This window comes from Pelodiscus sinensis, chromosome 8 (assembly GCF_052426305.1).
Source record: "Pelodiscus sinensis isolate ZL-2025 chromosome 8, ASM5242630v1, whole genome shotgun sequence".
In the NCBI taxonomy this organism is placed as follows: domain Eukaryota; kingdom Metazoa; phylum Chordata; order Testudines; family Trionychidae; genus Pelodiscus; species Pelodiscus sinensis.
The window spans coordinates 75,249,743-75,274,754 of record NC_143059.1 but is presented as its reverse complement, the minus strand read 5'-3'; the positions used below and the strand labels follow the sequence as shown (position 1 = coordinate 75,274,754).

At 57.4% G+C, this 25,012-nt stretch overlaps 1 protein-coding gene across 3 annotated transcripts in view; it reads left to right on the top strand.

Moving 5' to 3' along the window:
* CPN1 (carboxypeptidase N subunit 1) overlaps nucleotides 1–25,012 on the top strand; it is a 47,846-nt gene that overhangs the window by 3,228 nt on the left and 19,606 nt on the right. For 2 of the 3 annotated variants that reach the window (XM_075934442.2, XM_014571920.4), the window contains exons 2-7: nucleotides 1,031–1,227; nucleotides 8,859–9,014; nucleotides 19,113–19,307; nucleotides 21,301–21,412; nucleotides 24,219–24,358; nucleotides 24,616–24,715. In XM_075934442.2, the coding sequence (XP_075790557.1) occupies nucleotides 1,031–1,227; nucleotides 8,859–9,014; nucleotides 19,113–19,307; nucleotides 21,301–21,412; nucleotides 24,219–24,358; nucleotides 24,616–24,715 (900 nt within the window). The remainder of the gene's footprint in view (nucleotides 1–1,030; nucleotides 1,228–8,858; nucleotides 9,015–19,112; nucleotides 19,308–21,300; nucleotides 21,413–24,218; nucleotides 24,359–24,615; nucleotides 24,716–25,012) is intronic. The other variant, XM_089780328.1, reaches the window with a different exon arrangement.

The following is a 25,012-nucleotide window of genomic DNA, read 5'->3' as shown; positions in this document are numbered from 1 at the left end:
GTTGAAATTAAGATGGCTAAAAGCTGCACTTTTCTTCTGCATAGTAACATTTCAAAGCTGTGTCAGGTTCGTGTTCTGTTGTGAGTCGTTAAAAGAACATCCCTAATGTTTGGTTCCGAGTTCTGAGCAGCCTCCATTCCTGAGATGCCTGACTCTGCAGTTCTGCTGTATTAGAAAAATCCTTAGAACTAAAAGAGAGTTAAGCCGTGGAATTGGCCTCACCCTTGGTTGAGGTTTTAAAGAACAGGTTGGACAAACAGGTCTGGGCTTGTGTTCCTGAGGTCCCACCCTGCCATGGGCAGTGGCATGGGTGAACCTGGGGCTTGGAGAGGCTAATCTGTGGCCCAGGCTGCCCCTTCTGCCTGAGGATCTGTCCGTCCCACCCAAGCCCAGATACCCCACCCCAGCACACTGGGTGGGTGGTGTGGCCTCCCTCCCCCTGCCCTGGAGCATCCAGCAAGTGTGTGGCACGGGACAGGCGGGAGCCAGTACCTGCAGAGCCACCTGTAGACGCAGCAGCACCAGGGAGAGGGGGCAGGCGGGAGTGGGTGCATATAGGGAGCCAGCTTAAAAGTCGCTGGCTGCTCCCCACTCTGCTGCCTCTGATACAGGGTGGGGGGGAACAAGAGTCAGTGCTGGCGAGGACCTTAAAAGCCACCTCCCCACACGTACTGGCTCCCTCCTTCCCATTTCCCTCCCACACTGCATGGGGGGCGCATAGAACTGTGAGGGTTAGCTGGTGAGCCCAGGCTCATCAGTCCACCATGCACTTGGCTATACGTTGACATCCCTAGATGCTACTATTGATGAGTGAGTTTCCTGAGGAAATGAGAGCCCCCGGCCTGGCCCCACTGTGCTCGGTATGGGACAAACACAAATCATTTGGGTCATTCATTGGTTCTGCTCAGAGGTGTCACTGGGTTGCCTCATCGCACACTGACCCCTTGTTCATGGGATTAACTGGCTGCACTCCCTATCCCAGCCCCCGCCCTTCCTGCTGATGTGTCACTGAGTCTCCTGCTTTTCCCAGTGGAGCCGGAGTTCAAGTATGTTGGGAACATGCATGGGAACGAGGTTCTGGGCAGGGAGCTGCTGCTCCAGCTCTCGGAGTTCCTGTGTGAGGAGTATCGCCGGAGGAGCGAACGGATCACACGGCTCATCTGGGACACACGCATCCACATCCTGCCTTCCATGAACCCAGATGGATATGAAGTGGCTGCCAACCAGGTACCAGGCAAGCATTCTCCCCGTCTCACCTGGCAGGGGCATGGCCTGCCCTTGTAGGGTAGCACACCAGTGCCGCCTCCACCAGTAGTTGTTAAGGACGACTAGAAAGGAGACTAGCACAGGCATGGAGGGCAAAATGAGAACAGCACAAGGGAAGCTGCACCTAGCAAGGGTCACTAAAAGCCCTAAGAAGAGGTTTTCCAAATCCATTCAGAGCAAGAGAAAGATGAAGGAAATGGGTAGGTTGAGGATGAGAGCTAGTAACAGACATAAAAAAGCTGAGATGTTTAAGCCTGTTTTTCTCCATCGTCCCCAAACTGCAAGGGTTGCAAGCATGTTGGAGGACAGGACTAGAGTCCAAAAGGAGAATTGGTCTGAATTTAGCAAGCTGAAATTCAATGAAGACAAATGCAAAGTACTTCATTTAGGAAGGAAAAAATCAATGCACGGCGATAAAATGGGGAATAAGTGGCTTGGCAGCAGCAGGGCAGAGGGTACAATGGGTTGCAAACTGAATGACAACATGATGCTGTCGACCCCAGAGCTGCTAGGCCTGCGTAGAGTCCTCTTTCCTGTTGCAGCCCAGACTCCAAATCCCTCTTCCCGTCACCCCTCACCTCCCTGCATCCTAACCTGCTGCCCCAACCAGAGCCCCCTCTCCCACTCTGACTTCTCATCCCTGCCCTAATCACACATCACTTCTGTGCTGGCACATAACGAAATATATCCTGCGTGTGCATGGGAAAAATGAAAAGGAGCATTGATCCCTGGCACTGGAAATTGTTAACAGGCTGGACGAACAGCGCTTGAGGATGGTCCTGGTTTACTTGGTCCTCCCTGAGGACAAGAGACTAAATTAGGTGACCCTTCCAGCTCTGCAGGGGAAGGCCATCATTCTTCCAGTGCTTGATCATGTTGATTCCCTTTTAGGTTGCGCAGTTGTCAGAGACGTCTGCCTTAGCGGTATCCGTAGGGCTGGCTGCGGTGCCGTCTGGAGTGGCTCCCTTGTGGCAGTATGTTCCGTACCACGGGCCCTGCGCAGTCTCAGTTCTGACCTGGTGGGTGGCTGGCTGGAATGTCTTGTCTTGCATCACAAAGCTGTAGCAGGTTTCCTATCACAGGCTTCATTGGTGTGTATCGTGCATAGTGTGTTGTAGTTAGGAATAGTGCGAAGCTACTGAATAGTGTTCCTGCTGGGATTTACCCCAGGGGGAGTATGTCCCACTAGCCTGGCTTCAAGTCACGTTTGGCTGGCAGGAGAGACCTTTGGGAGACACCCCCAGGAAGGGCTGGCGTAAAAACTTTCACCCTCAGAACCAGAAGGTGATTGGCAGAGGCCCTGGAGGTTTTTCCCTTCCTCTGTAGCGTGGGGCACAGGTCACAGCTAGAGGATCTCTGCATCTTGGGGCCTTCAAAGTATTTGCAGGCTTCAATATCTGAGATCTAGGGGAGAGGATTATTCTAGGAGGGGTGGGTGAGAGTCTGTGGCCTGCACTGTGCAGGGGTCAGACTAGATGATCACAACGGTCCCTTCTGACCTTAGAGTCTATGAGAAGGAGGGGACATCAGCTTGAGGGCCCTCCTTATGGAGACAGCTCCTCATCCTGCATCAGAACCCTCTGTGGCTGAGCCCATGCTGAGTACATCGGCTTGGGGGCGTAGTGCGCCATCGGCACCAGGCTCGGCCCGGCACTGCTCCCCTTTGCCAGTGCCCAGGAAGCAGCAGCAGACGTGGCGCCCCTCAGTGCCAAAGGGCCTGGGACAGGCCTCTCACCCACCTCAGGGCGCTACCACTGCATACCACATACTGCAAACCACTTCAGTATGACCCCCACGCTCGGCCAGCGACCTGCCCCCACCCAGGTTCTAGGGAATTTCTGGACCTAGCTGCTATAGGAGGAAATTCCCTAGAACCTAGACTGTGATCGGGGGGGTCATACTGTAGCCCTAGGGGAAGCCACCTTCATACCATGTGGCCCATCCTGATCCCCCCACAAGTCAGGGAGGCCACAAGCAGTCATTCTGAGCGAGTGTTCAAGGACAGCTCGCCAGCCCATGCACTGGATCCAGCCCTACCCTTCCTCAAGCCCCTCCGCCCTTTCCCGTCCGCCTGCTCCTGCATCACTGCTGGGTGCTGATACCGTTTTGTCAGGCTGCACCCTACAATTTATGGCTTTCCTCCCCTTTCCCATCCCTCTTCAGGGACTCTTCTCACAAGCAACTCCTTGTCCAGGAGGCTGAATATCTCCTGTGCCCGGGGCCAGTGGAGAAGGTGCCTCGGAACGCGGAAGGAAGAGGATTTTATTCCTGTTACTTCCTAATTCTAAAGGCAGAAGGGGCCTCACACCCATCCTTCATCTCCTCAGCAAGTCTCTTCAAGGCTCAAATTCCACATGGTCTCCCTGGCCTCCCTCATCCCTTTCACTGAGCTAGGACACTGATCCACCACCCTGGATTTGAAGGACACGTACTTTCCTATCTCAGTCTTTCTGGGGCACTGGCGCATTGGGATGGTGCCATTTCTAGTTCAGGCAATGTCTGTGCATTCTCACAAAGCACATTGCACCCATGGGCACTTACCTGAGACACTGAGGGGTCCAGATATCCCAGCACCATGACGGCTGGTTGCTAAACAGCCGGTCCCCAGATCAGGTGCGGAGGCATCTCGATCTGGTCTGTCCACCTGTTGCAACCTGGGGTTGATAACAAATGAGAAAAAATCAAACCTAATTCCAGCACAATGCATAGAATTCATTAGGGTGGCCCTTGACTCCACGCGGGCCAAAGCCTTCCTCCCTGAGGCTGAATTCTGGACTATGGCAGATTTCATCACAAGCCTGCATGCCCACCCCCTCTGCTTGCTCTCAGGTGCCACACGGCAGCATGTACTCACATGGTTCAGCACACACCTCTCTGCCTCTGGCCCCGTCAAGCATGGCTAGCACCGACCTATGTCCCCAGCAAGCACATCATGGGCTGGATGGTCAGGATGCTGGACAGAGGACTCTTGTCCCTCACCCTGTAGCAGGATCTCGTGTTGATGCTGGAAGGCGTTCTCTTTGTGGCCCCAGCCTCGTCGGTCACCCTGGCCCCTGACAGCTCAGACCTGGGATGGGGAGCCTAACTGGGTGCTCTCAGCGCTCAAGGTCACTGTCCAGTCACAATTGTGCCCTTCATGTCAGTGTCAGGGAGCCAGGTCACCTGCCCTCTTCCTGAAAGCCCTCTGGCTCTGGGGCTTCTGTCTGCAGCACAACTTCCATCTTGTAGCTGCTTATCTTCTGGGAACCAGGAACATGTTGGCAGCCCCCCTCAGCAGGCAGCCTGGGTCTCCCCATGAATGGCTGATGGTTCCTCCTTCCACTGGTGGGGGACTCCCCAGGTGGACCTGTTCGCTTCCACGCAGAACAGGAAATGCCACATCTTCTGCTCAACTGGGGGCATGGACAGAGGATCCTTGTTGGACACTTTTCTGCTCCCAAGGTCGGGGCTGTGACATGCCTCCCCACCGCTGCCATTGCTACCCAGGTCCCAACAAAGATCAAACAGGACAGGAGGAGGATCATCTGTATTATGCTGCTGTGGCTGTAGCAACACTGGCTCAGCATGGTGGTGACCTCATTCCAGCTACCTCTCAGATTGGATCTATTGTCCCAGAACCAAGGCAGTCTGCTGGCGGAATTACATCAGAAAGCCTGGTTGCTGCATGGCTGAACACGCAGGGGCAGCAGTGCTTGGCTGAGGTTCAGAATCCTGTTGGTTCAGCATCCTTCACCTTACCAGACAAAGTGAAGACTTCACCTGCTGGATCTTGGACAGAAGTGTCTGGCCTGACTTGGCTCCTCTGCAGCTTATTCTTGCTGCCTTCTGCATCTCGAGCTCCAGGGTTTGTCCCTCTCATCAGCCAAGAGCCATCTAGCAGCTATCTGGCCTTCACTCGGTATTGCGGCCAGATTCTGTAAGAGCACAGAGCGCCTCTACTAGCACTGTTAGGGACTCAGTCTTGCCATGGGACTCAAATCTGGTGCTGTCACAGTTCATGGGTCCCCGCTTGGAGCTTATGGCTTTGCACTCTCTTTTTCTCCTTTCTTGAAAAGTCACGTTCCTCACTGCAGCAATGTCTGTCTGCTGAGTATCTGAGGTTGGACGCTCACCTCAGAATCATTGTACATGGCCTTCTGCGAGGATCAAGTCCAGCTCAGACCACACCAAGCATTTCTCCCCCAGGCCATCTCTCAGTTTTATTCGAGGCAGGACATTTACTTACTGGTCTTGTTCCCAAAGCCACATCAATCTGAGGAGAACAGGCTACCTGGACTGGATATCTGGAAGGCTCTGGCCTGCTACATTGACAGAACCAGGTCATTCTGTAAGTCGACACAATTATTTGTCACGGTGGCTGACAGGATGAACGGTTGCCCTGTATCCACACAAAGGATTTGTTCTTGGACCATGGCCTGCATTTGCTTCTGCTATGGTCAAGCAAAGGTGCTACCTCCAGTGACTGTCGCCACCTACTCTGCCAGGGCACAGGTCTCCTCAGCAAACTTTCTGTCCCATGTGATATTCAGGACAACTGCAGACAAGCCACATCCTCAGTCATGTCTTTATGTCCACTAGAAGATTTACCAGGCGTTGTTCAGGTCCTTCACTCAAAAAATGTTTGTTTTTCTTCATTTCAATCAGTGATCTGGGGTGGGGGTGGAGATGAGGGGCTCACTATGCACATTGCACCAAGGAGAAAGGACCATGCCAGCCCTCTCTCACCACAGCAGCTTGGGGCCAGGTGAGAAGCCCTTCGCCGGGGGAGGGGTGAATGTTCCCTGGCTGAGGCAGGTCAATGTTTGTCTGCCTCATGCTATCCCCAACCAGAGTGAGGAATGCAGCAAACTGGGCACTTTCCCCTCACCCCCTGACAAAGGGGAATAGCCAGCAACATCCTGTATGAATCAGGGGAGGGAATTCAGCCCCCCCCCCCACCTAAAAGGCACCTGGAGGATGGGAAGCTCAGAGCTGGGGCAGTCCCAATCAGCTCCTTTCACCTGCCTGGTGATTGTTTCTTTTCTGTATGGCTTTAGGAGCCTCAATTCCATTCCAGGCACATCCATTTTCCTGGCACAACCAAACCTTGGCCCTGCTTTAAGTTATGGGAAAGGAAAGCTGCCTACTGAATTTGGTGCTGCTAGTGCTTACCGTTTTAGGAGGAGCTCTAGAGCAAACGCACAGCCTCTCTCAAATGTATCGTAGACTCAGTGCTGATCCAGCAGCCCGAGGATGAAGCTGAGTTTGGCAGAGCAATGTGGCAGGCTGCTAAACTGTGAACTCCAAGGCCACCTCTGTGGATACTGCTTGTCGGATCCGGTCTTAAGGGCGGGTCACGACCACATTTCGGCCCAACCTCCCAGATCCTCCCCCCAGGTTCCCCTAGTGACTCCCTGACCCTTTTTTTTCTTTTTTTTTCCTTTGCTCGACAAATTTTTGTCGGGTATTTTTTTAAACCATCTGTCGACTCTACGGGTGAGCCGAGAGGTTGCCCAGGGCCACCAATCGGTTAGGCCTGGCCCTGCTGCTTGTGAGTCGCCTAACGTGGGATCAACATGATCAAGTACTCGCAGAAGAAAGTGCAGCTACCTACCTGCATGTAACTGTTCTTTGCGAGGGTTGCTCATGTCCATTCTGTCCCCTGCCCTCCTGCTCCACTGTGGGAGTTGAAGGCAAGAAGGAAGTGAGCGGGCTCAGGGCAGTGGCACTTAATGTACCACCACCACAGCCGCTCCTACAGACACCACTAAGGCAGAAATCTCCAACAACAGTGCGTGTGGGTGTGCACACACCGACAGTGGATGGACAGTTACAAATAGATAGGGAACCGTTTTCTCTGCTGTCTGCCACCTGCACCCTCCAAATCCCTAGCTAGTGTTTCATCCCACCCCTCCTGTCTTTGCTCCCTCAGCGTGTGTTTCACACAACTTGGTTCCCACCCTTCAGCACATCTCGCCCCCGCCGGGATCTCTAAGATGCCCAGGAACATACCTCACCGCTGTCTGGGAAGGGCTGTTATTTCCATTGTTGCTACAGACCGTGGCCTTCACAAGCTCCCAGGGAGCTGATTCTGCTTTGTTTGCATTTCAGTCTTCCAGAGCTCAGCTAGCTCTGGCCGGCGTCTGCCCCTCGGAGGACAGCCTGGGAGGTGACGGGGAAACAGCTGCCTCCTTTATTCTTGCTCTGCATTGAATGGGATGGGCATCACGTACTAATGATGCCATGAGCCATGGGGCTGTCAATGGGTTGTAAAGAAACCCTGTACCTGGGCACTTCACCCTAACCCTCCCGAAGTGACAGGCTAAATGCCAGGGTGGGAGGGTGGAACGTGGCCCTGGCCAATGAGGTAAGTGATTCCGTTCATGGGCACACCGTGCAGGGGCTGCAAACAGGCAGCTGAGAAATATTGCCATGCTCAGGGTGGCCGGTCGGGCGACTAAGCAGGCCTTTGGCCAGCAGATTCTCTGGCCCAAGCATGCAGGTCTCAGTGCTGACCCAGAAGTGATGTGTGAAAGGAAAGCAGCTTTCCACCACTATATGGCCCCCAGCACGAACTGGCACAGCCCTAATCTGGCAGCAACTTGAATGTCCAGGCATTGCCAGAGCAGATCATTGTCATGGGGGAATGGGTCCCCGTAAGGCAGGAGGGGACCAGCCCTTCCCAGCCAGAGGGGGGAAGACAAAAGGGCTCAGCTGACACTCGATTGGTCACCTGGTCCTTATGGACGGGCTCAGGGCGCTCAGCTGGGGGGGCCACAGGGAGCCGTGGGCTCCGAGGGGCAGCCCTGAGCCGGGTTCTGCTGGAGTCAGTGCTCCAGGTAAAGAGCTGCTGAGGAGCCCACAACGGGGAGAAGAGCTTGTGTTGCTCGGGCTTTGGGGTGACCACGGTGGAGCCCTGCGAGGGGTTGAGTGTGTCACCGCTCCAGCCCTGGCCCAGGCAGGTGGAGTTTATTGAAAGAGCCTCAGGAAGAGGGAACTGGAGGGAGGGTGCTGGGCTTGGGAGGTGGCTGGAGCGCGAGCATCTAATCCAGCCTCCCGTCTCAGACGCTGGCAGCAGAAAGGAGGCAAGCTGCCCTGGAGCTGGCAGGTGTGGGGTGAACTGGTAGAGCATAGACAGATTTCATCTTCAGTCCATGACCACGCTAGCGCCGGCCTGGAACGCAGCCATGGTAAATGGCATTATGGAAGTGTAATGCCCAGCAGTCGGGAGCACACGCTCGGGGCTGTGTGTTTTCCCCTGACCCTGCTGGAATTCATCCCTCCTGGTGCTGTCGAACACGGCCCATTGGCACGAGACTCAGGCTGGCCTGTCCCTGGCTCAGTCATTGAGTGCTGTGAGACTTTGGGCAAGTTGCTTACTTAGGACTGCCTCAGTGTCCCCGTCTGAGGAATGGCGCTCACTACACTCACCCTCCCCTGCACCAAGCACAGCGCTGCTCATTTCCCTGCCTGCAGTGACTGCCTGGGGGGCTCAGACACCGCGAAGCCCAGGTTCATTGTGTAGGTTCTGGACATGCCCTTCCTGCATGACGTTTGAATGGAGCCTGCATTTCCCCTGATCTCACAGGGGCTTGTGGGCCTTCTCCCTCCAGAACCTAGATGCCATTGGGTACCTGACGGGCAGGAACAATGCCAACGGCATCGACTTGAACCGGAACTTCCCTGATCTTAACACGTTCATGTACTACAATGAGAAAACCGGAGGTCCCAATCACCACATCCCCCTGCCAGCCAACTGGAAAAGCCAGGTATGGGCCAGGGGTTTCCAGGAGCAATAGAGGGTCAGACCAGCACCCCCTATAGAAGCACCCACCCATGCACGGTACCTTCCCTCCGCCCACCATAGAAACACCCACCCCTGCTAGGTACCTTCCCTCCCCCCGTAGAAACACCCACCCCTGTTCGGTACCTTCCCTCCCCCCGTAGAAACACGCACCCCTGCTAGGTACCTTCCCTCCCCCCGTGGAAACACCCACCCATGCACGGTACCTTCCCTCCCCCCACCATAGAAACACCCACCCCTGCTAGGTACCTTCCCTCCCCCCGTGGAAACACCCACCCCTGCTAGGTACCTTCCCTCCGCCCACCATAGAAACACCCACCCCTGCTAGGTACCTTCCCTCCCCCCGTGGAAACACCCACCCCTGCTCGGTACCTTCCCTCCTCCCGTAGAAACACCCACCCCTGTTCGGTACCTTCCCTCCCCCCGTAGAAACACCCACCCCTGTTCGGTACCTTCCCTCCTCCCGTAGAAACACCCACCCCTGTTCGGTACCTTCCCTCCCCCCGTAGAAACACCCACCCCTGCTCGGTACCTTCCCTCCTCCCGTAGAAACACCCACCCCTGTTCGGTACCTTCCCTCCCCCCGTAGAAACACCCACCCCTGCTTGGTACCTTCCCTCCCCCCGTAGAAACACCCACCCCTGTTCGGTACCTTCCCTCCCCCCGTAGAAACACCCACCCCTGCTCGGTACCTTCCCTTCCCCCGTAGAAACACCCACCCCTGCTCGGTACCTTCCCTCCCCCCACCATAGAAACACCCACCCCTGCTAGGTACCTTCCCTCCCCCCGTGGAAACACCCACCCCTGCTAGGTACCTTCCCTCCGCCCACCATAGAAACACCCACCCCTGCTAGGTACCTTCCCTCCCCCCGTGGAAACACCCACCCCTGCTCGGTACCTTCCCTCCCCCCACCATAGAAACACCCACCCCTGTTCGGTACCTTCCCTCCCCCTGTAGAAACACCCACCCCTGCTCGGTACCTTCCCTCCCCTGTAGAAACACCCACCCCTGCTCGGTACCTTCCCTCCCCCCGTAGAAACACCCACCCCTGCTCGGTACCTTCCCTCCTCCCGTAGAAACACCCACCCCTGTTCGGTACCTTCCCTCCCCCCGTAGAAACACCCACCCCTGTTCGGTACCTTCCCTCCCCCCGTAGAAACACCCACCCCTGCTCGGTACCTTCCCTCCTCCCGTAGAAACACCCACCCCTGTTCGGTACCTTCCCTCCCCCCGTAGAAACACCCACCCCTGTTCGGTACCTTCCCTCCCCCCGTAGAAACACCCACCCCTGCTCGGTACCTTCCCTCCTCCCGTAGAAACACCCACCCCTGTTCGGTACCTTCCCTCTCCCCGTAGAAACACCCACCCCTGTTCGGTACCTTCCCTCCCCCCGTAGAAACACCCACCCCTGCTCGGTACCTTCCCTCCCCCCGTAGAAACACCCACCCCTGCTCGGTACCTTCCCTCTCCCCGTAGAAACACCCACCCCTGTTCGGTACCTTCCCTCCCCCCACCATAGAAACACCCACCCCTGCTCGGTACCTTCCCTCCCCCCGTAGAAACACCCACCCCTGCACGGTACCTTCCCTCCCCCCGTGGAAACACCCACCCCTGCTCGGTACCTTCCCTCCCCCCGTAGAAACACCCACCCCTGTTCGGTACCTTCCCTCCCCCCGTAGAAACACCCACCCCTGCTCGGTACCTTCCCTCCCCCCGTAGAAACACCCACCCCTGCACGGTACCTTCCCTCCCCCCGTAGAAACACCCACCCCTGTTCGGTACCTTCCCTCCCCCCGTAGAAACACCCACCCCTGCTCGGTACCTTCCCTCCCCCTGTAGAAACACCCACCCCTGCTCGGTACCTTCCCTCCCCCTGTAGAAACACCCACCCCTGCTCGGTACCTTCCCCCCCCGTAGAAACACCCACCCCTGCTCGGTACCTTCCCCCCCATAGAAACACCCACCCCTGCTCGGTACCTTCCCTCCCCCCGTAGAAACACCCACCCCTGCTCGGTACCTTCCCTCCCCCCGTAGAAACACCCACCCCTGCTCGGTACCTTCCCTCCCCCCGTAGAAACACCCACCCCGGCTCGGTACCTTCCCTCCCCCCGTAGAAACACCCACCCCTGCTCGGTACCTTCCCTCCCCCCGTAGAAACACCCACCCCTGCACGGTACCTTCCCTCCCCCCGTAGAAACACCCACCCCTGCTCGGTACCTTCCCTCCCCCCACCATAGAAACACCCACCCCTGTTCGGTACCTTCCCTCCCCCCACCATAGAAACACCCACCCCTGTTCGGTAACTTCTCTCCCCCCACCATAGAAACACCCACCCCTGTTCGGTACCTTCCCTCCCCCCACCATAGAAACACCCACCCCTGCTCGGTACCTTCCCTCCCCCCACCATAGAAACACCCACCCCTGTTCGGTACCTTCCCTCCCCCCCCCATAGAAACACCCACCCCTGCTCGGTACCTTCCCTCCGCCCGTAGAAACACCCACCCCTGCTAGGTACCTTCCCTTCGCCCACCATAGAAACACCCACCCCTGCTAGGTACCTTCCCTCCCCCCGTAGAAACACCCACCCCTGCTAGGTACCTTCCCCCCCCGTAGAAACACCCACCCCTGCTCGGTACCTTCCCTCCCCCCGTAGAAACACCCACCCCTGCTCGGTACCTTCCCTCCCCCCCGTAGAAACACCCACCCCTGTTCGGTACCTTCCCTCCCCCCGTAGAAACACCCACCCCTGCTCGGTACCTTCCCTCCGCCCCCATAGAAACACCCACCCCTGCTCGGTACCTTCCCTCCCCCCGTAGAAACACCCACCCCTGCTCGGTACCTTCCCTCCGCCCCCATAGAAACACCCACCCCTGCTCGGTACCTTCCCTCCCCCCGTAGAAACACCCACCCCTGCTCGGTACCTTCCCTCCCCCCGTAGAAACACCCACCCCTGCTCGGTACCTTCCCTCCCCCCGTAGAAACACCCACCCCTGCACGGTACCTTCCCTCCCCCCGTAGAAACACCCACCCCTGCTCGGTACCTTCCCTCCCCCCACCATAGAAACACCCACCCCTGTTCGGTACCTTCCCTCCCCCCACCATAGAAACACCCACCCCTGTTCGGTAACTTCTCTCCCCCCACCATAGAAACACCCACCCCTGTTCGGTACCTTCCCTCCCCCCACCATAGAAACACCCACCCCTGCTCGGTACCTTCCCTCCCCCCACCATAGAAACACCCACCCCTGCTCGGTACCTTCCCTCCCCCCACCATAGAAACACCCACCCCTGTTCGGTACCTTCCCTCCCCCCCCCACCTTCCCCCCCCCGTAGAAACACCCACCCCTGCTCGGTACCTTCCCTCCGCCCGTAGAAACACCCACCCCTGCTAGGTACCTTCCCTTCGCCCACCATAGAAACACCCACCCCTGCTAGGTACCTTCCCTCCCCCCGTAGAAACACCCACCCCTGCTAGGTACCTTCCCCCCCCGTAGAAACACCCACCCCTGCTCGGTACCTTCCCTCCCCCCGTAGAAACACCCACCCCTGCTCGGTACCTTCCCTCCCCCCGTAGAAACACCCACCCCTGTTCGGTACCTTCCCTCCCCCCGTAGAAACACCCACCCCTGCTCGGTACCTTCCCTCCGCCCCCATAGAAACACCCACCCCTGCTCGGTACCTTCCCTCCCCCCGTAGAAACACCCACCCCTGCTCGGTACCTTCCCTCCCCCCGTAGAAACACCCACCCCTGCACGGTACCTTCCCTCCCCCCGTAGAAACACCCACCCCTGCTCGGTACCTTCCCTCCCCCCGTAGAAACACCCACCCCTGCTCGGTACCTTCCCCCCCCGTAGAAACACCCACCCCTGTTCGGTACCTTCCCTCCCCCCGTAGAAACACCCACCCCTGTTCGGTACCTTCCCTCCCCCCGTAGAAACACCCACCCCTGCTCGGTACCTTCCCTCCCCCCGTAGAAACACCCACCCCTGCTCGGTACCTTCCCTCCCCCCGTAGAAACACCCACCCCTGCTCGGTACCTTCCCTCCCCCCGTAGAAACACCCACCCCTGCACGGTACCTTCCCTCCCCCCGTAGAAACACCCACCCCTGCTCGGTACCTTCCCTCCCCCCGTAGAAACACCCACCCCTGCTCGGTACCTTCCCTCCCCCCGTAGAAACACCCACCCCTGTTCGGTACCTTCCCTCCCCCCGTAGAAACACCCACCCCTGCTCGGTACCTTCCCTCCCCCCGTAGAAACACCCACCCCTGCACGGTACCTTCCCTTCCCCCGTAGAAACACCCACCCCTGTTCGGTACCTTCCCTCCCCCCGTAGAAACACCCACCCCTGCTCGGTACCTTCCCTCTCCCCGTAGAAACACCCACCCCTGTTCGGTACCTTCCCTCCCCCCGTAGAAACACCCACCCCTGCTCGGTACCTTCCCTCGCCCCGTAGAAACACCCACCCCTGTTCGGTACCTTCCCTCCCCCCGTAGAAACACCCACCCCTGCTCGGTACCTTCCCTCTCCCCGTAGAAACACCCACCCCTGCTCGGTACCTTCCCTCCCCCCGTAGAAACACCCACCCCTGCTCGGTACCTTCCCTCCCCCCGTAGAAACACCCACCCCTGCTCGGTACCTTCCCCCCCCCCCCCCCCGTAGAAACACCCACCCCTGCTCGGTACCTTCCCTCCCCCCGTAGAAACACCCACCCCTGCTCGGTACCTTCCCTCCTCCCCGTAGAAACACCCACCCCTGCACGGTACCTTCCCTTCCCCCGTAGAAACACCCACCCCTGCTCGGTACCTTCCCTCCCCCCGTAGAAACACCCACCCCCGCTCGGTACCTTCCCTCCCCCCGTAGAAACACCCACCCCCGCTCGGTACCTTCCCTCCCCCCGTAGAAACACCCACCCCTGCTCGGTACCTTCCCTCGCCCCGTAGAAACACCCACCCCTGTTCGGTACCTTCCCTCCCCCCGTAGAAACACCCACCCCTGCTCGGTACCTTCCCTCCCCCCGTAGAAACACCCACCCCTGCTCGGTACCTTCCCTCCCCCCGTAGAAACACCCACCCCTGCTAGGTACCTTCCCTCCCCCCGTAGAAACACCCACCCCTGTTCGGTACCTTCCCTCCCCCCACCATAGAAACACCCACCCCTGCTCGGTACCTTCCCTCCCCCCGTAGAAACACCCACCCCTGCTCGGTACCTTCCCTCCCCCCGTAGAAACACCCACCCCTGCTCGGTACCTTCCCCCCTCCCCCGCCCACCATAGAAACACCCACCCCTGTTCGGTACCTTCCCTCCCCCCCCCACCTTCCCTCCCCCCGTAGAAACACCCACCCCTGCTTGGTAACTTCCCTCCCCCCATAGAAACATCCACCCCTGCTCGGTACCTTCCCTCCCCCCATAGAAACATCCACCCCTGCTCGGTACCTTCCCTCCCCCCGTAGAAACACCCACCCCTGCTCGGTACCTTCCCTCCCCCCGTAGAAACACCCACCCCTGCTCGGTACCTTCCATCCCCCCGTAGAAACACCCACCCCTGCTCGGTACCTTCCCTCCCCCCGTAGAAACACCCACCCCCGCTCGGTACCTTCCCTCCCCCCACCATAGAAACACCCACTCCTGCTCGGTACCTTCCCTCCCCCCCGTAGAAACACCCACCCCTGCTCGGTACCTTCCCTCCCCCCCGTAGAAACACCCACCCCTGCTTGGTACCTTCCCTCCCCCCGTAGAAACACCCACCCCTGCTCGGTACCTTCCCTCCCCCCGTAGAAACACCCACCCCTGTTCGGTACCTTCCCTCCCCCCGTAGAAACACCCACCCCTGTTCGGGACCTTCCCTCCCCCCGTAGAAACACCCACCCCTGTTCGGTACCTTCCCTCCCCCCGTAGAAACACCCACCCCTGTTCGGTACCTACCCTCCCCCCGTAGAAACACCCACCCCTGTTCGGTACCTTCCCTCCCCGTAGAAACACCCACCCCTGCTCGGGACCTTCCCTCCCCCCATAGAAACACCCACCCCTGCTCGGTACCTTCCCTCCCCCCGTAGAAACACCCACCCCTGCTCGGTACCTTCCCCCCCCCCCCGTAGAAACACCCACCCCTGCTCGGTACCTTCCCTCCCCCCGTAGAAACACCCACCCCTGCACGGTACCTTCCCTCCCCCCGTAGAAACACCCACCCCTGCTCGGTACCTTCCCTCCCCCCGTAGAAACACCCACCCCTGTTCGGTACCTTCCCTCCCCCCGTAGAAACACCCACCCCTGTTCGGTACCTACCCTCCCCCCGTAGAAACACCCACCCCTGTTCGGTACCTTCCCTCCCCCCGTAGAAACACCCACCCCTGCTCGGTACCTTCCCTCCCCCCGTAGAAACACCCACCCCTGCTCGGTACCTTCCCTCCCCCCGTAGAAACACCCACCCCTGCACGGTACCTTCCCTCCCCCCGTAGAAACACCCACCCCTGCTCGGTACCTTCCTTCCCCCCGTAGAAACACCCACCCCTGCTCGGTACCTTCCCCCCCGTAGAAACACCCACCCCTGTTCGGTACCTTCCCTCCCCCCGTAGAAACACCCACCCCTGTTCGGTACCGTCCCTCCCCCCGTAGAAACACCCACCCCTCCTCGGTACCTTCCCTCCCCCCGTAGAAACACCCACCCCTGCTCGGTACCTTCCCTCCCCCCGTAGAAACACCCACCCCTGCTCGGTACCTTCCCTCCGCCCCCATAGAAACACCCACCCCTGCTCGGTACCTTCCCTCCCCCCGTAGAAACACCCACCCCTGTTCGGTACCTTCCCCCCCCCCGTAGAAACACCCACCCCTGTTCGGTACCTTCCCTCCCCCCGTAGAAACACCCACCCCTGCTCGGTACCTTCCCTCCCCCCGTAGAAACACCCACCCCTGTTCGGTACCTTCCCTCCTCCCGTAGAAACACCCCCCCCTGCTCGGTACCTTCCCTCCCCCCGTAGAAACACCCACCCCTGCTCGGTACCTTCCCTCCCCCCGTAGAAACACCCACCCCTGTTCGGTACCTTCCCTCCTCCCGTAGAAACACCCACCCCTGCTCGGTACCTTCCCTCTCCCCGTAGAAACACCCACCCCTGCTCGGTACCTTCCCTCCCACCGTAGAAACACCCACCCCTGCTCGGTACCTTCCCTCCCCCCGTAGAAACACCCACCCCTGCACGGTACCTTCCCTCCCCCCGTAGAAACACCCACCCCTGTTCGGTACCTTCCCTCCCCCCGTAGAAACACCCACCCCTGCTAGGTACCTTCCCCCCCCGTAGAAACACCCACCCCTGCTCGGTACCTTCCCCCCCCGTAGAAACACCCACCCCTGTTCGGTACCTTCCCTCCCCCCGTAGAAACACCCACCCCTGCTAGGTACCTTCCCTCCCCCCGTAGAAACACCCACCCCTGCTCGGTACCTTCCCTCTCCCCGTAGAAACACCCACCCCTGCTCGGTACCTTCCCTCTCCCCGTAGAAACACCCACCCCTGTTCGGTACCTTCCCTCCCCCCGTAGAAACACCCACCCCTGTTCGGTACCTTCCCTCTCCCCGTAGAAACACCCACCCCTGCTCGGTACCTTCCCTCCCCCCGTAGAAACACCCACCCCTGTTCGGTACCTTCCCTCCCCCCGTAGAAACACCCACCCCTGTTCGGTACCTTCCCTCCCCGTAGAAACACCCACCCCTGCTAGGTACCTTGCCTCCCCCCGTAGAAACACCCACCCCTGCTCGGTACCTTCCCTCCCCTCGTAGAAACACCCACCCCTGCTCGGTACCTTCCCTCTCCCCGTAGAAACACCCACCCCTGCTCGGTACCTTCCCTCCGCCCCCATAGAAACACCCACCCCTGCTCGGTACCTTCCCTCCCCCCGTAGAAACACCCACCCCTGTTCGGTACCTTCCCTCCCCCCGTAGAAACACCCACCCCTGCTCGGTACCTTCCCTCCCCCCGTAGAAACACCCACCCCTGTTCGGTACCTTCCCTCCCCCCGTAGAAACACCCACCCCTGCTCGGTACCTTCCCTCCCCCCGTAGAAACACCCACCCCTGCTCGGTACCTTCCCTCCCCCCGTAGAAACACCCACCCCTGCTCGGTACCTTCCCTCCCCCCGTAGAAACACCCACCCCTGCACGGTACCTTCCCTCCCCCCGTAGAAACACCCACCCCTGTTCGGTACCTTCCCTCCCCCCGTAGAAACACCCACCCCTGCTCGGTACCTTCCCTCCCCCCGTAGAAACACCCACCCCTGCTCGGTACCTTCCCTCCCCCCGTAGAAACACCCACCCCTGCTCGGTACCTTCCCTCCCCCCGTAGAAACACCCACCCCTGCTCGGTACCTTCCCTCCCTGTTGCCCCCTCGGGAAAGGTCCACCCTGCTCAGTACCTTCCGTCCCTGCCCTCCCCACCAGAAATGTCCACTCCTGCTAGGTGCCCTCCCCCTCACACCCTCCCTCAGAGAAGCAGCGTCTCCCGTAGGAGCCTCAGGCCTTGGTTGGTGTCACAGGGCCATTGGGTGGAGCTGACCCAGCAGCTGCCTGTGTCAGTGCGTTCTCGCCGTTCCATTCCATGGCAGTCGGACCCTACCAAATTCATGGTCATGGAAAACGTGTCATGAATCGTGAAATCTGGTGTTTTGTGCTTTTCCTCTGTACTATACAGATTTCATGGGGAGACTGGAATTTCCTGCCCCGAAGGGGAGTTGCCGGAGGTCACAGGGATATTGTAGGGGGCTCGTGGAATGGCCACCCTTACTTCTGCGCTGGCTGCAGAGCTGGGGGGCTGGAGAGTGGCAGCTGTTGGCTGGGCAACCAGCTCTGAAAGCTAATAACAGCACAGAAGTAAGGGTGGCAACACCCTACCAGGCTGTCCTTGCTCTTGTGCTTCTGCCTTCAGAGCTGGGTGGCTGGAGAGAGGCAGCTGCTGCCTGAGGGCCGAGCTTTGCAGGCAGCAGTACAGGAATAAAGTTGGCAATACCATCCCAGGCCAGCCTTACTTCTGTGCTGCTGCTGGCGGCTGCTCTGCCTTCAGAGCCGGGCTCCCAACCAGCAGCCACCACTCTCCAGCTGCCCATCTCTGAAGGCAGAAGTAAGGGTAGCAATACCCCCCCCACTCACAATAACCTTGCACCCACTCCAACTCCTGTTTGGGTCAGGACCTTGATAGTTACAATACCAGAAATTTCAGATTTAAATACCTGAAATCATGAAATTTACTATTTGTAAAATTCTTCGATCCTGAAATTGACCAAAATGGACCATGAATTTGGTAGGACCCTACCTATAAGTCTGCACTGGAAAAGTGTTTGAAAAATCCTGTGCCTGTTGTGAGTGTGGAAGGACGCTTGAAGAGGGGAGATTGACAGGTTGTCAAAGCAGGTGCAGTTTGGCTAGTGGCAGCCTGAGGGGAATGTGGCAGGTGATAAGGTCAGACATGCAGGCGGGAGTGAGCAGGGCAGGGCTTTGAGTCTGAGCTATGCAGAGCCACGGGGAGGTATCGCGCCCTTGAGTCTGAGCTATGCAGAGCCACGGGGAGGTATCGCGCCCTTGAGTCTGAACTATGCAGAGCCACGGGGAGGTATCGCGCCCTTGAGTCTGAGCTATGCAGAGCCACGGGGAGGTATCGCGCCCTTGAGTCTGAGCTATGCAGAGCCACGGGGAGGTATCGCGCCCTTGAGTCTGGGCTATGCAGAGCCACGGGGAGGTATCGCGCCCTTTGGCGATGGACCAGGAGCACAATCTGGCAGTCACGTTTGGACAGGTCAGAGGGGCAGGGCAGCTGTGCAGGAGGCGGTGCCATGGTCAGGGCAGCAGATGTTCAGGGGAGCATGAGAATTCGGGCATCTGAAGAGAATTGGGAGGCTTCTTGCGGTGCGCTGCGGGAGAGGCAGCAGGATGGGTCACATCCGGCTGGAGAAGCAGCGCTGGGGCTGGTAACGTGACAGCTGGAGAAGGGACAGGGAAGCATGTGGAACCCAGGCTAGAAGGTAGCGCCCCCAGAGCACGTATCCACAAGCCAAGCTCACACTGGCATCTCCTTTGCTTACAGGTGGAGCCAGAGACCCTGGCTGTGATTAACTGGATGAACTGCTACAACTTCGTCCTTTCAGCCAACCTCCATGGCGGAGCCCTAGTGGCAAATTACCCCTATGACAAAGCCCAAGAGCAACGGGGCCGGGGCCGGGGCTATCACCATGCAAGCAACACCCCATCCCCTACCCCTGATGACAAGCTGTTCCGGAAGGTGCGCTGGGAACACCGGGAGGCCCAGGTGCCTCCTGAGACATGGGCCCCAGATGGCTGCTCTCCCAAAGCGAACTTCTCTTGAGTCAGCAGCTGAGCCCGCCTGCGAGGTCAAGGGTGTGGATCTGGGATTTGAACCCAGGCTACCCCCTTGGAGCCCTCCACCCCCGAACACGTGATGGGCTTGGGATCAGAAATTCCAGTTTTAGCCTAACATTTGGTTTGCATCATCTGCCACAGGCAGAGATGTTGAGCTAAATACATCCCTGGCATAAATGACACCGAGGTCCATGGTGTTTGCCCCAGGATTGAATCTGGCCCATTTCCCGTGCACAGAGTCTAGGGACAAGCCCCTCCTGACTGGTGCAATAATCCGCCCTGAAGGTCTGAGCCTGCATGTGCTGAGAGCTTCCAAAGTTGACCTGAGTGCCCTCAAGTCCCAGGGCTGCACCTTGAGCAGGAACGAGCTCTCGATGCTGCCCACAAGCCCCCCCTTCGCCCCCCCAACGGCCTGCGCTGTGGGGACTGCAGTGTGCTGCGAGCTCTGAAGCACCAACTTTCCACCGTGTTTCCCCAGGCAGCCTGCATGGACGGAGGGTTTGCCGCGCTCTCAGGGCAGAGAGAACCTGGCTGGGGTAGAAAAGTATCCGGACAGTAAATCCTCTGCCTCAGGGGCGCCAGAGACGCTTTTGGTTGTGGGCTTCCTCCAGCTTCCCTGGCCCTGCGCAGGAGACAGCCGGTCTCCTCTCTGCTCCCACGGCTCGTGTTCGAGAGCCCGGGCTGACCTGCTGCCTGATCCCAAGGACTGGCTGACTGCAGCCTACATTGGTTGTTTTCCAGAGAGGTGGATCTTGTTGCTGTGGGAACGAGAGCCAAAGCCAGGGCACCAATCAGAAAAGGCAATGGGCAGGTTTTGTCCTGGATTCTCCATTGCAAGTCCGGCTGAATTTATATTGCCACAGAACCCTTCCCCCACCTCCCCAGCCAGGGTTCCCATTGAGCAGCAAACCCAGACGGGGACAGGGGACCGGCCCCACCCATCCCCCAGCTCTAATTCTCCACCCGCTTTGTCGGCAGGTTCCCGAGCTTCTGGGGCAGAGCTGCCAAATGTCTAATCACAGAAAACTGAACATCCTTGCCCCCTCTTCCTTGCCACTTCTTCAGGGCTTTGCCCTCCCCCCATCTCTCCTCACTCATCTGCTCATGTTCAGCAGGCTGGGGCACAGGGGTGGGGTGCAAGAGGGAGTTTGGGGTATGGGTTCTGGAGGGCATGCCTCAGGTCGTGCCCAGGAAGTGGTGGCATGTCCCTCCAGCTCCTAGGAGGAAAGGCAGCTAGGTGGCTCCATGCACCACTGCCACCCATAGGCACGGCCCCTGCAGATCCCATTGGTCACAGTCACCAGCCAATGGGAGCTGCAGAGCTGCTGTTTGGGATGGGGTCAGGACAGCATGAAACGCCCCAGTGGCAGTCCCCTCACCTAGGAGCCAGAGAGACATGCCACCGCTTCCCAGGAGCCATGCAGAGCCAGCCAGGGAGCCTGCCAGCCCTGTGCCAATTGGACTTTAATGGCCTGGTCAGTGCTCCTGGAGCCACCTTTTAGATCAGATGTTCTGGTTGAAAACTGGACACCTGGCAACTGTAGCTGGGGGCAGGTTTCCTTGCTGGGGGCAGGGCTTGGGGAAGAGGTTCCTATGTCCAAGGGGTCAGGCTTGGGGGCAGGTTTCCTTGCTGGGGGCAGGGCTTGGGGAGCAGGTTCCCAAGGGGCCCGGGCTGGGGGCCAGTTCCCAAGCTCCTATGGACAGGGCTGGGGTATAGGTTCCATTGAGGGGGGTGGAAGAAGTGGTGTGGTTGTGCTGGGCCTGCTCTCTCCCATGGGTTTGGCTTCCTTGCAGGGACACCTGCTTGTCCTTAGCATAAATGGGAGCAGACGGGTGGAGGGACATGGGCCAGGGGGCGAAGCCAGCACTGTGACCAGCCTGATGTTCTCTTGCAGCTGGCCAAAGCCTATTCCTACGCCCACCACTCGATGCACCAGAGCCCAACGTGTGGGGAGCAGTTTGCCGACGGCATCACCAACGGGGCCTCCTGGTATTCTCTCAGCAAGGGTAAGGGCAGGGCGAGGGGCACTGGGTGTTGCAGAAAGGTCCGTAGGGAACAGGAGAGGCCTGGCCTGCAGAGGGAGTAGTGGGGAAGGGATGAGCAGGGTGGGGGGCCGGGAAAGAGGGCAGTCGCTGGGGTGGCAGTAGGGAGGCTGTGGCTTGAGGAAGGGAGTGCAGCAAGGTGATGGCCATGGGGAGGGAACAGGGTAAAGGCTGATGACACTGTTGAGTTAAAGGCGGTGGGCTTGCACTCTCAGTGGCTTTTGAGTACCCAGATTCCGAGGGATTGGTCAGGAGCACTTGTTTCTGTGAAACTTGAGTATGAAGCCGGGAGGGGTGGCGATGCGCAAGTGATGAGACGTAAAAGGAGCGATACAATTTTTTAAGAAAATCTATAAAAATGGGAAATGGTGACAGCCAGCCGTGTGCGGACAATTGACAAGGGAAGTTAGAGTTTTCTTGTGCACCTTTGTGTCCACTTGGATTAAGGGTTTTAAAAAAAGACATTAGGAGCAGAAGAAATCCTAGCAATGGGCTAGATCCACTGCTAACTGGGGATGTTCAGTACTTGGCAAGAAACTGGATGAACTAGTTTATTCTGAGCCATGCGGGAGGGTGTTAAACAGCAACAGCTAAAATTCAAAATATTCTGATCTTGTGAACCAGACTTTTAAAAGAATTGTCCAAGAGCTCTCTGAGCCAGTAACACTGACATTTCACATATCTAGGAACACTGGGAAAGACCTAGGGAACCAAAACAACGCTAGTGTTGTGCCCATATTATAAAAGGGAGAACAGGATGGTCTAGAGATGACGGTAGGCCAGTTGTCTTGACAATGATTCCAGGCAGAATCTTGGAAAGGCTGTTACGAGACGCAGTCAGTGAAGAAGTAAGGACGGTAGAAAAATAAAGCTGACTTGTGTGGTTTTATGGAAGGATAGTCTGACAAACCTGATATTGAGTTGACAAAGCTAATTGTGCTGATACAATATGTATTTGTAGGGCATTTGACATGGTACACCCCTGACGTGTTGATGAAATAGCACTATACAAAATGAATCCAATTTATAGTAAGTGGATTAAACTGGCTAATCAATTAATCTAAAAAATTAATCGTAAATGGGGATTCATCATGCCACGACAGTGTTTATTTTTTGCAGCTTTTTCCAGGTTCTCTTTTTGACTCAATGCTATTCAATATCTTTATCAACAATTTGGAAAAAATGTAAAATCATGGATGGTGAAGTTTGCAAATGACTCCAAAATTAGTGGGCATTAAATAATGATGATGAGAGGCCACTGATACAGTGGTCTGGGTCACTTAGCAGTCTAGGCTCACTTGAGTCGCATGTTTTAAAATAACTAAATACAAGGTCCTACATACATTGACCAAGACTGCAGCTCACACTCACAGGAGAGGGATATAAATGTAACCGTGTTAGTCTGGTGTAGCTGAAACAAAATGCAGGACTATGTGGCACTTTAAAGACTAACAAGATGGTTTATTAGATGATGAGCTTTCGTGGGCCAGACCCACTTCCTCTGATCGAATAGTGGAAGAAAATTGTCACAACCATATATACCAAAGGATACAATTTATATATATATATAAAAGCACTTTACACCTAAGTTTAAACAAAGACATTAATTATCTTACCCATTACAAAGATAGCTTCCCCAATTATCACCTCTAATATCATTAGCTCACAGACATTTACCTTTCCCCCCTCCCCCGTCCCCCTTTTGTTCTGAAATGTGATTTGTCCTTTTCATATGTGTTCATTTTTTTAATTGTATCCTTTGGTATATATGGTTGTGACAATTTTCTTCCACTATTTGATCTGAGGAAGTGGGTCTGGCCCACGAAAGCTCATCACCTATTAAACCATCTTGTTAGTCCTTAAAGTGCTCCATAGCCCTGTTTTTTGTCACAGGAGAGGGACTGTGTTTTAGAAAGCAGTGGATCTTAAAAAGACTTTGGTGTCGTGTAGACACAAACTGTTCTCCCAGTGCAATGTGGCAGCTAAGGGAGCCAATGCCATTTGTGAATGTCTGAATACTCAGCAGAAGCAGGCAGGCAGGATTACTGTCGTATACAGCACCGTGAGCTCCCGCCAGGGTCCTATATCCGCGGCTACTGGCCGAAATTCAAAAGGGATATGGAAAGTTGGAAAAGGCTCCGGAAAGGGCTCCACTGATGCTCTGAGATTTGGCAAACCTACCTTCGAGAGAGAGCGACTGACACATTTGATACATTTAGTTTATTGAACAGACAGTTCAGAGGTTATTTGTTCATGGTTTACTAGTCCCTGCAGGGGGGAGAACAGTTTCTAACAGGAGAAAACTCTTTAATCAAGCAGAAAAAGGCTGAACAAAGCTCACAGGTTGGATGCTGAGATTGGTCCTGCCTTGGGCAGGGGGCTGGACTCGATGACTCCTGTGGTCTGTGCCAGCCCTGGGGTTCTAGGATTCTGCAACGCTGAAGCTAGATAAATGCTGGCTAGTCCTGAGGGGCCAATGCTGTACAGTGAGTGATTAACCAGTGGGACGATGTCCTGAGGGAGCGCAGTGGCTTCTCAGTCCCCTCAAGTCTTTCCATCTGGGCGGAGCGTCTTGCGAACGTCGGGGCGCAGAGCTGCTGAGGGACCAGATACAGGAAGGGCAAAGAAAGGGCGCTGGGGCTGCTGGGAAGGACACCACCATACACTTGGGGGGAAGGAAGGGAGGGTCTTTGGGAGGGGAGGGCTGTACTGGAGAAGGGGGCACGGCCTTTCTCTGACCCTGGCCACAGCTCTCCCTGTCTCCTCCCAGGCATGCAGGACTTCAATTATCTTCACACCAACTGCTTCGAGATCACCCTGGAGCTGAGCTGCAACAAGTTTCCTCCTCAGAAGGACCTGGAGAAGGAGTGGCTGGCCAATCGTGAGGCTCTCGTCACCTACTTGGAGGAGGTGAGAGGGCCAGGCCCTAGTGCCAAGCCCTGTGGGGCTGAGCTCCCTTTTGCAGTGCAAGGGGAAGAGATGTGACGGTGGGGCCACCCGCACAGGCTGGGAACATGGATGCTCCAGAGGCGGCAGCCCCCAGGCCTGGCCTGGTTACGGGTGGGGGGAAATGGAGGCGCCGCTGGAGTCTGTCCTCCTGCTCCAGTGGGGCCTGGCAGGGAGAGGCGCAGCCGCAGGAGCGCGTGAACCCGTCTGTCTATCTGCAGGTCCATCAGGGCGTCAAGGGGCTGGTGTCCGATCAGAACGGCAATGGGATTGCAGGTGCTGTGATTTCTGTCCAGGGCATCGGCCACGATGTCACCTCCGGTGGGTTTGCCTTTTGGTAAAAGCCCCTTTAGCCTGATCTGGGAGGGACACAGTGTGACAGGCAGCCTGGGATGGGGAACCAACTGCAGGCCTCTCCCCGTCCTGCACGCCCACAAACGTGTACACAGGCAGGGCCACAGAATCCTAGCGCACTAGACCCGGGAGGGACCTCGAGAGGTCCCCTGCCCTCCCGGCAGGACCAAGCGCCGTCTAGACCAGTGTTTCCCAAATGGTGCTCCGTGGAACCCTGGGGTTCCGCAACCCTTCTAAAGTAAGGGTTCCGCAAGAACTCGATCA